Consider the following 13639-nt stretch of genomic DNA (forward strand, 5'->3'; position numbering starts at 1 on the left):
AGCGGCAAAAACACGTTCAATGTGAATACAGCATAAGTCTGGAGCAGCAGCTGCACTAGCGGACTGTTCTTCACGGTCTTCCTCTGTGATTGCAGTTCTTGCGGTTGCTACGAACCTGCCAAAAGTGAAAGGGCACCTGATTGGTTATCTGGTGCTAGGACTGTCTGAAGACACTTTGGATCAGAGCTTTTCAAAACGGATCCATGAGACTTTGGGCTAGAAAATCTCGGGAAAGTTTGGTTGCAAGTAACGTCATAAAAACCCCACAAGTTCTGAGTTGTATAATATATGGCATCTCAGTCCAAAAGAGCATTTAGACAAAATTGTCCCCACGTAGACAAAATTGTCTACGTGGGGAGGTTACCATATGTCAATTTCCTGTTTCCTTTTTCTTTGTCATTGCACTGCACTTTTAAGAGATAACCCTCCTCCTCTCGCCGCCCCCAAAGTAAATACTAAAGACCCTTCTTTTAATATGGTGTAACGTGAAGCTCAGCATCTGCCTGTCAATCTGCAACAGATGCTCAATAAACCTTCATTGCGTGTGCATTCGTCCCAATATTTCAGTTTGATCTTTTGAATCATATATCAGTGGAGGCCTTGCAACGAGCTCTTCTTGTCCCTCAACTGGTTTTCGTTCTATAACTCACTGCGTTTATATGCAGAGCTTAATCGGAGTAAGCAATAATTCGGTTTTCTCGTCCAATTGGAGTTCTCACCTTGTCCCCGTATACATGGAGCGGAGAAATTCGAATTATTGATGGGAACGTGCCCTCCTCCCAACACTTCTCCATGATGGAGATGCATCAGTCATGTCTCTGGTGTCAGTACCGCTGCTATTTAGTCACATCTTGAGGATGAAAAAAGAAGAAATCTAGAGTAATCTAGAGTGCTCTGTGCAACTTGCCAGTTCATACAGAACAATGTCGCTTCTCACCTGGAGTGGAATTGGAGCTCGTAGTTACTTCCTGGAGGCTCGAAACATCTTCACAAGTCCACACAAAGTTTCTCAAACGCAAGTTCCCTGACTCCAAATGAACCCATAGCTGATGCTAGCTGCTGCACAGCCAACTGCTTGCTATGCTACGTAAATCAGAGCTCCAACATTAAAGCATTTTATGTCTCTTTTATGTTGGCCCCGCCCACTCAAACCTAATTAATGCGCTTTCGGAGAGGGGGCGGGGGTGGCGGTGTATCCGTCCACTTCCCCTGGTATAGCAATGTGGTCTGCAGGTGGCGGTAATATAACACTCCACTGCCACCTGCTGCTCAACCCCACAGAAGAGGAATAACATCCTTGACTGGTTGTCACCCAAGGTTGTGTTGAACTAGATGGAGTGCAACTGGTGGACACAAATATTGCTCTATGGTAACTATTCAGAGGCGGGGAGAAAAAAAAAAAGTTTGGCCGCATTGCAGCAAACATTCAATGTTTATGATAAAGGAAAATGAATAACCCAATTATTGGACAGTAGAAAACTGGGGAGAAGTTTTAGATCAAATCTAGTTATCAGCAAATTCTAACATGTATTTGCGGTGTTGATTACACCTTTTGTCTCCTTGTCCGTCTTTCCGTCTTCCGTTCAACAAGAATTACCGTGAAAACAATGGGGGACAGAGCTCTTCGACTTACACCTGGTCATGGGAAGAGGATTCGCAGGACTCCCTGGGAGTTCTGTCCTCCCCGTCCTCAAACTACTACGTCCAGGCCTTTCTTGGCGAGGGTTGTTTTGGACAAGTTGTCAAGTGCCTGAAGGTATCAACAGGGGAAATGGTAGCCGTGAAGATGATTAAGGAGAACAGCATGACGCCTGAAGCCCGCAACGAGGTAAAATTCACAAGAGCCCTCTGCACATTCACCAAAGGCACCAGATGGTGAACTGTTTTGTTACCACCAGATGGCCATGCTGGAGTACCTGAGAAAGTTTGATGCGGACAGGTTTAACTTTGTGAAGTCCAACGACGGATTTATTGACCATGACATTGTTTGCTTTGATCTGGAGATGCTGGAACTGAGTCTGGTAGAATTCATTGAGCTTAAACCCACCAAGTGTCTGTCTGTGAAGGAGATACGACCCATTCTGCAACAGGTTTGCCAACATGTTAAGAGTTGGAAATTGCATCGCATAAAATGTTTACCATCCTCAGAATCTTGTCACACAAAGCACACTTAAACTGAGCCCAATGCGTGACTTATGTATGCATAAATAACTTGTATAATGTCTTTAGATGGCCACAACTTTAGAGTTCTTAAGCAACCATGGAATAGTCCACACAGACATCAAGCCTGACAACATCATGCTTGTGGACCTGGTGAACCAGCCACTGAGGGTCAAAATGATTGACTTTGGTTTAGCCCGTCATGTGTCCCAAGCCCAGTGGGGCTCCTTCCTCCAGCCCCTTTGTTACAGGTTAGTGGCTCAAGTTTTTTGTATATATTTGAGAAAATGTGATACTCACATTTAATTTCTCTTCCACAAAAGGGCTCCCGAGGTCATCCTGGGAATTCCCTACACCACAGCCATCGACATGTGGTCCTTGGGCTGCGTTGTTGCCGAGTTGTTTTTGGGCCGCGTGCTATACCGCGGTAGCTGTGAATACCATATGGTAAGTCTTGTACTTGTCAACTACAGTGTGCCCGAATATAGTGTTAAACTTCATACATTTCTCTAATATTGACTCTCTGCCTGGGAGCAGCTACGAAACATGGTGAATACTCAGGGTCAGCTTCCACAGAAGCTTCTCAACCACGGGCTCAAGACAAAGTGGTTTTTCCGCAAGGAGAGGCGACACCGATCTCTCTGGAGATTAATGGTGCAAAGGTTTTACAAGTCTTTTCATTCTCTAACTATCATGTCAGTGCCAATATAGTGTTATTTCTCTTCAGACACCTTTTGAATATGGACGCATTGCTGGGCAAAAAAATTCTTTCCACTCCTTTGCCGATATGATGACGGTATGCAGGCCTTTTTGTCATTTCAGATTTGTTGATTTGTCGCTGCTATTGCTTTGGTGAGCTCTCACTTATCTTGACATAGTCTGATTCAGATGAGGCCAGTTTGTCACCTGTCAGAAGAGGACAACCGGGCGGAAATCAAAGACCGAATGAGCTTTGCTGATCTATTGAGTAAATTACTAGCGCTGGATGTGGACCAAAGGATAAAACCCAGCGAGGTTCTCAGGGATCCCTTCATCACCATGAATGACCTTGCAAGAAGCTTCCCTGAAAGCTTCTAGTATGTCTCCATTCTACAATATATCTGCATAATAAGAATAGACTAACGTGAGATTAACAATTATTTTTCTTTTAGTCTAAAATCCTCATTTGAAATGATGGGGGTATGTTGGCGTCAAAGGTCAAAATCTGGCAGGAGTGGACAGGCGAGGGATTCCGCCAGAAGCACAGGCTTGGAGCGTGTTTCCAACCTCGACCCTCCAGCTTGGTTAGATTGCAGAGAGCATCCCCTCATTCAGGGCATTGCTTCGGACATTTGCAGTCGCTTATCAATTTACGGACACTGTAGTCTACCAAAGGGCAAGCCGGCTAGCCTCTCATTTTACCCAGAGAGGAGGCAATCAAAACGACGGTCTTATCCGTCTGTCAGCTCTAATCGATTTTACTCCTTGAGGGAAAATGGTGAATATTTGGAATCTAACGCAAGGTAAATGCTGCATGAGTTTGCTGACCCAATTTTGCCGATTCTTCATTAATGAACATAGAATCATTCAAACGGAATTTTGGTTCATGCAGAAACAACGAAAGCACTGTTCCAGAGATTATGATGGGAATGGACCGGGAGTTCCGCAAAAAGCTGAGAGGCAGGCTCAACCACAGCGGCACAGGACAGTCACCCCAGTACTTCAAAAGGGGTTTCATCAGCTCAGGGGTGCGTTTCTTCCAGATAACAAAGAACAAAAGGCCCCGGCATACTTTCAAGATATGGGCTTCATCTGAAGGTCCATCCAATGCAATTTGTTCCAAAGCACCTCTGACTCAGACATGGGATGACTGTGTAGCAGCTACTAGTTGGGCACAGTAGGTGTTTTACTTTGTAATTTTTTTGGGGGAAAAATGTTTATGTGAATGTTTCGGTAAAAATATTATTGGTATTTTTTTATGTAATTATTATTATTATTATTATTGTTATTTTTATTTATTTTTTTTACAGCGGTTCAGGCCAAACATTGATGAATACCACCAGGAAAATAGGCATGGACACTGTCCAGACAGCTAGAGGTAAGCTTACACTAAAGACAAGCTAACCCATTCAAACATTCTAGTTTTTTTTTTTGCATAAACATGAGAGTCCGAGTTTATCTGATTTTATCTACTATCCTCACGCAGTGCTTTGTGGATTTTCTTTGGTATGCCCTTATGTTTAACCATTCTTTCCTTCCAGAGTTGCCAGAACACTTTAAAAAGACACTTTCTGGCACAACTCTCATGCAGACTGCACCTGGTCTTTGTACACCCACAACAACACAAGACACCTCAACGGCACCCCACTCTGGTTTAAAAAAGCAACTGGGCTACACATTTCCAAGAGGAAGGGAAAGGATGGTGACCCTTCCCTTTTTCACCAAGCGGACCATTATCAAAGCAAATAGGCTAAAAACAGGACCAAATAAAGCGGGCACACAGGACGTATGTAATGTGACACATCGCCAATCAAGACGAAATCCAGGATGGTCATCATCAGAGAGGATGACATGGAGGGACCCTTTGCTAATCTCAGAAGAGGCTGTGTTTGGAACAAGTGAACCCCAGATATTACTTAGTAGGGAAAGGACACAGGGCCGATTTGGGTGTCCACAATATTTTTCCAGTAGTAGTGTGGAAAATCTTCTGTCACTCAGGGATAATCTAAGACTGAGCCCACCTGAACGCAATGAAACAACAGCAAGTCAGTCCCACAATAGGCCACTTAGGAAGAGGACTTTCGAGGCTTTTAGCTTGTCACACTGTGTTCCAGGACAGCTTCCAGACTCTTCACCAGCAAGGAAGCGGAGGAAGATGAACTTTCTTTACTACACTAAAGTAGCTACCAGTCAAACAAGTCAGGTCCGAACAAGACCCCGTCGAAAAAGGACATGGGACACTTTTGTCTTGTCGCGCTACGTTCTAAGAAGGGTTCGCGATCGCTCATCACCAGCAAGAAAGAAAATGAAGATGAGCGTTGTTTATTCAACTCAGAACGCTCAAGCTCGACAGTGTGATTCCAAAAGGAACACTTTAAGGAAAAGAAAATGGCACACCTTTTTGGAATTGCACAATAAATCAAATGAGTGTCTCCGCTGCACATCTCCTAAAAGAAAGAAAATCAGGATGGGTTTTTTTCCATAATGGAGCATCATATTGTGGTTTAGAGACCTTCTTATTAGAAAAGATTATGACTTGGGAAACAAAGAATGGGACTGCTGCACCGACAGGTAGGCCCACACCTAACTCCTTCTAAACATATTGCAAACTATTGAGTATAAACTGGCTTATTTCATATTAATGCTTGCTGTCTTTAAATTTTGACACATTCGCACATGATTTCCATTTTTCTTTCTTTTAAGTGCAACCTCTATTGCACACTGCTGGCCAGTGGGACCAAAAGCTCTCTGACCATAATTACAGGTAGGTTTACTGTCTTGTCATTTAATCTAACTGCACGATTACGGTTCAGAGGGCTACAATGCAATTAATCGCGAGTCATCACAATTTATATATATATATCCAAAGCATGCAACATACCGTGGAACGACAAAGTCCCAATAGACTTTGTAACTGGACTTGCCCTTTGTGACTGTATTGGCAGCTTTGTTCTGGTGTTGGGGATGGTTGTCTGGTTTGGAGCAACTGGAAGATTTACTGTCTTTTCCTCCAACTCCCGCTGTCAGCAGGTGATATGGTTCCTCATGTTCGTCGTGTTCCCACAACATTTGTTTGTAGCTTGACACAACTTAGAGTGTGACTTTTGTTGAGTTTCTTTTTCCCCTCAACCTCGTAAAACCCGAAATGTTGCCAAAGTTGGTTTTAAATCCCGAAGGAACCGGTCAAATAAGTTTTTCAGTTATCTTTAAGGCCATGTGTGTCGGTGTCTCGTCTCATGAATTGGTTTGGATCTGCATGCTCATGCGTTTAGTGTGCGTCACCTTTAATGGTCCGGTAGAACGCTGCAGTGCAGTCGCAAATGAGTTCCGGCCTCATTATTTGTGTGATAATGAGGCCGGAATAATCGCGATTAATCTAAGAATTGATCTTTTTTCACACTGCTAGTGGGATTGCTGTAAGGGTTCGTCCTTGTCAACCATCAAAGAATTTGATCTTTTTCTTCTTCTTCTGCCACAATATCCGAGTCGGGTCGCGGGGTACCCAGACCTCCATGAACCCAGCCGCCTCCTCCAGCTCATCCGGCAGGACCCCAAGGCGTTCCCAGGCAAGCTGAGAGATGTAGTCCCTCCAGCGTGTCCTAGTTCTTCCTCTTGGCCTTCTCTGGGTCGGACATGCCCGGAACACCTCTCTGGGGAGGCGTCTAGAAGGCATCCGAAACAGATGCGCAAGACACCTCAAGGGGCCCCTCTCGGTGTAGAGGAGCAATGGCTCTACTCTAAGCTCCTCCCGGGTGACTGAGCTCCTTACACTGTCCCTAAGGGTGCACCCAGCCACCCTTCAGAGAAAACTCCATTTGGCCGCCTGTATCCGCGATCTCGTTCTTTTGGTCATTAACCAAAGACCATAGGTGAGGGTGGGAACATAGATCGACCAGTAAATAGGGTGCTTTGCCTTTCGGCTTAGCTCTTTCTTCCCCATGACAGATCGGTACAATCACTGCAGACGCCGCACCAATCTGCCTGTTCAGTGCCTCGTGTTCCATCTTTCCCTCACATGAAGAAGACCGATATACTTGAACTCCTCCACTGGAGGCAGGGTCTCTCCACCGACCTGGAGAGGGCAAGCCAACATGACCACATCATCTACAAAAAGCAGGGACGCAATCATGTTGTTCCCAAACCAGACCCCCTCCGACCCGTGGCTGCACATAGAAATTCTGTCCATGAAAGTAATGAACGGAACAAAGGACAGCCCTGCCGGAGTCCAACAGGCACTGGAAACAAGTTTGACTTACTGCTGGGAATGCGAACCAGACTCCTACTTCAATCATACAGGGACGAAACGGAGGGCCCTGGACCCCATACTCATGGAACACCCCCTGTCAATATGCATCGAGGACACAGTCGAATGCCCTCTCCAAATCCTCAAAGCACATGTTGACTGGTTGGGAGACCTCCCATGAACCCTTGAGTGCCCGACGAAGAGTGTGCACCTGGTCCTGTGTTCCATGACCCGGACGGAAACCGCACTGTTCCTCTTGAATCCGAGGTTCAACTATCAGCCGTATTCTCGTCTCCAGCACCCTGGAGTAGACTTTACCAGGGAGACTGAGGAGTGTGATCCCTCTATAATGTCCCCGACCGCCAAGTGATGTTACAGAGACGTGTCAGTCACGACAGTTGCTGACAGTCTCTGCACATCCAGAGGCTTGAGGTACTCGGGGCGGATCTCGTCCACCCCCTGCGCTTTACCACCGAGGAACTTTCTGACCACCTGAGTGACTTCAACTTGGGTAATGGATGAGTCCTCCCCCAAGTCCACTGCCTCTGCTCCCTCAGCAGAAGATCTGACGGTGGAATTTAAGGAGATCCTCAAAGTATTCCTTCCACCGATGAACAACATTCCCAGTCGAAGTGTTGGTGGCAAACTGCTTCCCCCATGGTCCATTTGGACTCAATGCCTCCAACTTCCCAACGGATCTGGGAGAATCTCACACGGAGGTGGGAGTTGAAGACCGCACTGACAGAGGGCTCAACCAGACATTCCCAAAAGACCGTCACAATACGCTAGGGCCTGTCGAATCTCTCCGGTCTCCTCCCCCACAGAGCTCGGATGACACAACAACAAAGTCAATCATCGACCTCCTGGTATCTCTCAACCTCCTGCAAAAACTCAAGCTCCTCCCACCCCAGCGAGGTGACATTCCATTTCCTTACAGCTAGAGGCTGTTTCCGAGATTCACTCAGGCCAGAAGATGTGGCAGATTTTTTCCTCAGGCATCGATTGTAAAAGGCAGTCAGTACCTTTACATGTCACTCGAGAAAACCAAATTATTGCCTTAGTCCAACTTTGATCGGACTTGGTGCTCTGTACAACTCGTCAGTTCATACAGAACAATGGCGCTTCTCACCTAAAGTGGAATTGCGGCTCGTAGTTACTTCCTGGAGGCACAAAACACCTTCAGAAGTCCACAAAGTTTCTCAAATGGTCCGCGCGTTATTCAGAAATGTGTTCAAATATCGTTTTCTACTTTTATTTATCAACACAATAAAAAGAGTCAGTAGATATGTTTCATTGCCTTTACTGAAGCTCCATACACTACAATTACAAACCCTCTCCCACCAGTCTGTTTTTCAAACCTGTATGCACCAAGAACAAAGGGTCCGGATCACTCGACACGGAGACGGCACAAAGTGTAGAATCGAAGACATGGTTTTGTTGCAGCCCTCCAACAGCACATGGCGTTGTTGTCAGCATCTCCAAATCCAAATCGGTTTCCTTATTAAACAACTGCTGTACCGCCATCCACAGATTGTCAAAAATTTGCACACACATACACATGTTACTAGCGATTTTAATGAAAGTAAAGAAAACATGATAGCCGAGGAAAACCAATTGTCTCAGGCAGCCCAAATCAAAATGTTACCTGGATGCTGACTTTATTTACTTATACTCAAAGGGCGTGTTTTCATTGCCTCGCCTCGCCACGGTACACCACGCCGCGGTAGGATTGTGTTTTCATTGGCTATGTGATCTCGAGACCGTGGGCAGAGTCAACGCAGTAAAGCGGGACAATGTTTTCGTCAGCATCATTTCTGTACGACACACAACAGCGCAGCAATGGACAGGAAGTAGAGGTTGTTTCATACCTGCTGCAACCTTTATATTTTCACCAAAAGTAAACACGAGACAGATATAATGGGAAAATAGCATTCATTAAAGAACAATAGAAAAACACTGTAAACACGCCCAAAATGGAGCCTCCTACTTAGGGCAGCTCATACAGGCTATTTCAAGCCTGTATGAGCTGCCCTAGCAAGCCAAGGAAGGCATTGTTAAATGCCCGGCAAAGAGCCACGTCCTCTCGACGAATCTGTATTTCCTCTCGCCTCAAGGCCTCCTTGGATTCCGTAGCTTGCTGCGCCTCATGCAGGAGCAACTCAATTTGTTCCGAGTGCTGCGCCTTTTGCCGCTCGTCGTTTTCGCAAATATGGTTGAACACACCCACGACGTCGAGGGCGCCCCTCCCCAAAAGACAAAAAAACATGTATTGAAAAAGCTGCGTTCAAAAAAATGTATATGCATATAAATGTATTCATACAACATCAATAGTAGCTATTTGTATTCACGGTCAAATGTACCCGACACGGAGCGCTGTGAAGGAGTTGGCGTCGATGTCCTCTGGAGTGGACATCGACGAGAACACTGAGCCAATCAGTGCCCTGCTCGTCGCTACGTCACCACTAAATTTGCTTCGGCTCGCCTGGCCCCTCAACGATAGAGGTACCAAACAGCACCCCCTACAACCATGTAGCGGCCAGTGCAAACACCCTATCACTGTACCGTGGCGAGGCAATGAAAACAAGCCCAAAGTAAGCGGTGCTAGCTGTGAGTCTCATGTAGCTCACAGATGTAGACAGCTGATAGATAGCGCTCACTACAAGAGTATATTCGCTGTGGTAGATGTAGGCTTCGACAGTAAAATTGCCAGAAATATTTTGTGTACGTTGGTGAATTTCTGACCAATGGCGGGGAGCACAGCACATCTGTATCTGTTTGGTGAGGAAACTTGTTAAATTGAAGAGCAGTACAGACATTGCACCGGTGTTGTATTGCGCTCCAGTTGTTTGTCCAGTTGCATCCCCGTCAATAATTTGATTTTCTCAGCTGCATGTATACGGGGAGAAGGAGAGAAGTCCGGTTAGATGAGAAAACCAAATTATGAGCTTAGTCCGATTAAGCCTGTAAGTGTAGTCAGTGATCTTCATGTCACTTGTTGTGACATGCCAGCATTCTGATCCAAATAACAGCACTGATTTCACATTGCCGTTGTAAAGTTGAATTTTAGTTCTTAGCAAGTATTGCTTGGACTTCCAGATGGATTGGAGCCTAACATAAATACTGTGAGCCTAAGTATGTGAACTCTTCAACATAGTCTAGTCTAGTGTGCCTGTTCACAGTGACTGGTGCACCTGGGGTCGCACAAAAGCACATCACTTGTGTTTTAGCTGTGTTGATGTTCAAGCCTGTTTGTTTGGTGAACTTGTTAAGTATGTCCGTTTTCTCCTGCAGGTGAGTATGATTTAAGGACAGCACCGCAAGATAATCGGCAAAGTCCAGGGCCCTCATGTACAAAAACGAACGTGAAGTTCATCCTAAAACCTGATGTATATTCAAATTCAGAAAACTACGTTAGACCAAAAAAATCTGGATGTTGAAAACGTCAATGCACGAATCCATGCACGTTTCCTTTGTACATCCCAATAATCGCGGAATTGATCGCACATGTGCATGCGCCCCACGACTCCGTCGGAACACCTCATGTGCATATCTATCGAAATTAACTTTACAGCTTGGAATTTCTTTCATTCTACAATTGAACTCAGCATGAAAAAGAAAAACTTCACTATAAGCTGGAAACTCAGAAAAATATGTAAATATCTCCGCAACAGACCGAGTTAATTAATGGGCTTCATCATATATCCATTCCGTCAGTCTGCAGTGTTATTGACAATGTCTTTCAAGGAAGGCTACGGTCAAATCAGGGCGATTAAACAAAAGCATATTAGAATCGACATTAAGTGCATTATGTGAGTCATTTTACACGTCATCAACATGGATCATAAATGCCACAGAGCGCTGACAAAAATCAAGTCACTATACATTATGCACATTTTTTATTGACGTACTTAGGGCTACTAAATACACAAAGACACTTGGCTTACATAAATAAATAAATAATTGAATTAAAACCGCAGGCAATGAATGACAGTCCGAAGAGATGAGACACATGATGTCAGTTATTTTTAAAGGAAGAATAACATTGTAAATATTTTTCAAATAAAGCTAACAGCCACCCAAGATTAATTATTTGCAGCTTTTGTTATCATAAAATGCAACGGGAAACAACAAGCTCCTCTTTGTTCATAGACAAAATGTTGGCAGAAAAAGATGGGAAATGTCTTTACAAAATTTCAGGCAATAATATAAAATCAAATGCAAATAAAATATAACCAAAAAACTGAAAAGTCAAAAAAATTGAAAAAAGTTTGGCCAGTACTGAACTCTTTACGTAGCCTTCTTGTTTTGTCAGGGGATTCATTGAGATAGTTAATTCACTTTTTAGTCACCAAAGACTCAACCATCGAGCACCATGCAGCTTGAGACTGGCTTCACTCAATTGTGTGCTGAACCAGCCCTCACCGCAATAACAGCTACATGCATGCACCACTGATGATCTATATTGATGGAATTAAATAATTGCGGTTGAGTTTTTTTTTTTTTCATGTGATGATGCCTTTACGGCAATGTGTGTGCAGCCGATAGCTCCGATTACTTTTGGAAATCATCCTCTTGCTGCAAATGGACCTTGTTGACACGTGGATGATTCCGTACCACACAGGCGTGGTTGGACTGAGGGTTGACTGGCACAGCTCCGATCGGTCTGCCAGCTCTCTTTGGAAGGTCCCTGTTGCAGGAATCCAAGCATGGTCAGCAGTTGTTGGCACCACGGCTCCTTGTTGCATGGTGCTCTGAAGGTCTGCGGCTCGGAGCAGAGATCCAAAATAACCGCCAGTTTAGGAGGTCCGGATGGTCTTGTATAATTCTGTGGTGGCGAACTGCTCTATTTACAGTGGCTTGCAAAAGTATTCATACCCCTTGGACTTTTCCACATTTTGTCACGTTAAGACCACAAACATAAATATATTTTATTGGAATTTTATGTGAAAGACCAACACAAAGTGGCATACAATTGTGAAGTAGAAAGAAAATTATACATGATTTTTTTTTTTTTTTTTTTTTTTAATAAATGAAAAACGGAAAAGTGCGATGTGCAAAAGTATTCAACCCCCTTTTCTCTGACCCTCACCACAGGACAACTATTAGTCGTGTACTGCACAAATCTGGCCTTTATGGAAGAGTGGCAAGAAGAAAACCATTGTTAAAAGAAAACCACAAGAAGTCCTGTTTGCAGTTTTCCATAAGCCATGTGATGGACACAGCAAACATGTGGAAGAAGGTGCTCTGGTCAGATGAGACCAAAATTTAACTTTTGGGCCATCACTCTGAACACACCATCAGGGACAGGGAAGATGGTCAGAGTTGATGGGAAGATAGATGGAGCCAAATACAGGGCAATCTTGGAAGAAAACCTGTCAGAGTCTGCAAAAGACTTGAGACTGGGGCAGAGATTCACCTTCCAACAGGACAACGACTCTGAGCATAAAGCCAGGGCTTTAAATCATATATAATTTTCTTTCTACTTGACAATTGTATGCCACTTTGTGTTGATCTTTCACATAAAATTCCAATAAAAGGAAAAGTTCAAGGGGTATGAATACTTTTGCAAGCCACTGTACCTTGTCCTCCATAGTGCCCATGCTGCCATTGTTAGCTTTATTTTGTAAACCACTGTGAGTGCATGCTTTGGTACAGATCGATATAAATAAATGTGTTGTTCGTCAAAGTCTATTTGAAACTTCTTCAGTAATTGTTTCCCAACATAACCAGTGAGTATTGCCAACGGACCAACAAGTGTAAAAATGTATGTATGCAAGTTAGGGTTAAGACTTGACGTGAAACACTGCACATTTCTACGGTCAAAAAATGTTTCGTACATCTGAACGTGAATGTGGAAACGGGCATATGATAGGTTTTTGTGCATACATGCTTTTTGTACATGAGGCCCCAGGTCTTCTAATTGGGAAAACAGTCCATTGGATGCCACTGGGTCTGTCAGCTGTTGTTTTTCTCATAACCCAGTCGATGGCCATCAGGAAGAGAGTGGGGGACATGATGCACCCCTGTTGTACACCAAACTCCACAGTGAACAGTTGGATGTTTCACTATTAACAAGGACACTGCATTTGAAATGCCGATAGAACAATCCCATCAGTAAAACCATTTTTGGAGGGATTCTGTACGATCTCTAGATCTTCCACAGGGTGTGATGGCGCCGGCTGTCAAAGGCTTCTCGGAAGTCGATAAAGTTGATGTACAGTGCGGTGTTTCATTCAATGCACTGCTCAATTATGTTTTTCAGAGCAAAGATCTGATCTGTGCATAATCTCTCTCTCCTGAACCATGCCTGTCCATCAAGGTCTGATCAACAGCTGAATCAATTCTGCCAATTAGGATCCTGCAGAAGACTTTTGATGGAATCGACAGCAGTGTGATCCCCCGCCAGTTGTCACAGTTTTGGTGGTTTCCTTTCTTGGGGATTTTGACAATCAGGCCCTCGTCCCAGTCAGCAGGTATGGTTTTCTTCTCCCAGAAATTTCTGAAGAGGCCTGTGCTGAAGGTATTAAGGTTGACTTT

The 13639-nt window shown here is 44.4% G+C and overlaps 1 protein-coding gene across 2 annotated transcripts; it reads left to right on the plus strand.

Moving 5' to 3' along the window:
* The first annotated feature begins 1197 nt into the window (after positions 1-1197).
* Positions 1198-12375, plus strand: LOC142890229 (homeodomain-interacting protein kinase 1-like). Of its 2 annotated transcripts, XR_012927054.1 has the most exons (14): positions 1198-1369; positions 1592-1828; positions 1899-2090; positions 2230-2411; positions 2484-2607; positions 2698-2814; positions 2888-2956; positions 3049-3236; positions 3312-3662; positions 3752-4036; positions 4170-4237; positions 4401-5430; positions 5563-5623; positions 12197-12375. XR_012927054.1 is itself a non-coding variant. In XM_076029129.1 (8 exons), the coding sequence occupies exons 1-8, from the start codon at positions 1367-1369 to the stop codon at positions 3117-3119; spliced, it is 1005 nt and encodes a 334-aa protein (XP_075885244.1). In that variant the 5' UTR covers positions 1198-1366; the 3' UTR covers positions 3120-3191. The 2 variants fall into 2 exon arrangements, 1 of the variants encoding a protein (XP_075885244.1); XM_076029129.1 differs by lacking the exons at positions 3312-3662; positions 3752-4036; positions 4170-4237; ... (1 more) ...; positions 5563-5623; positions 12197-12375 and having other exon boundaries at positions 3039-3191.
* The last annotated feature ends 1264 nt before the right edge of the window (positions 12376-13639 follow it).

The sequence above is a fragment of the Nelusetta ayraudi genome, unplaced genomic scaffold (assembly GCF_046127955.1).
Source record: "Nelusetta ayraudi isolate G7.1 ecotype Tasmania unplaced genomic scaffold, CSIRO-AGI_Nayr_v1 ptg000003l, whole genome shotgun sequence".
NCBI lineage: Eukaryota > Metazoa > Chordata > Actinopteri > Tetraodontiformes > Monacanthidae > Nelusetta > Nelusetta ayraudi.

Coding starts and splice junctions, on each gene's coding strand:
- LOC142890229 (XM_076029129.1), top strand. Junction 2,608..2,697: donor GTAGCTGTGAATACCATATG/GTAAGTCTTGTA, acceptor GCCTGGGAGCAG/CTACGAAACATGGTGAATAC. Junction 2,957..3,038: donor CCTTTGCCGATATGATGACG/GTATGCAGGCCT, acceptor ATCTTGACATAG/TCTGATTCAGATGAGGCCAG.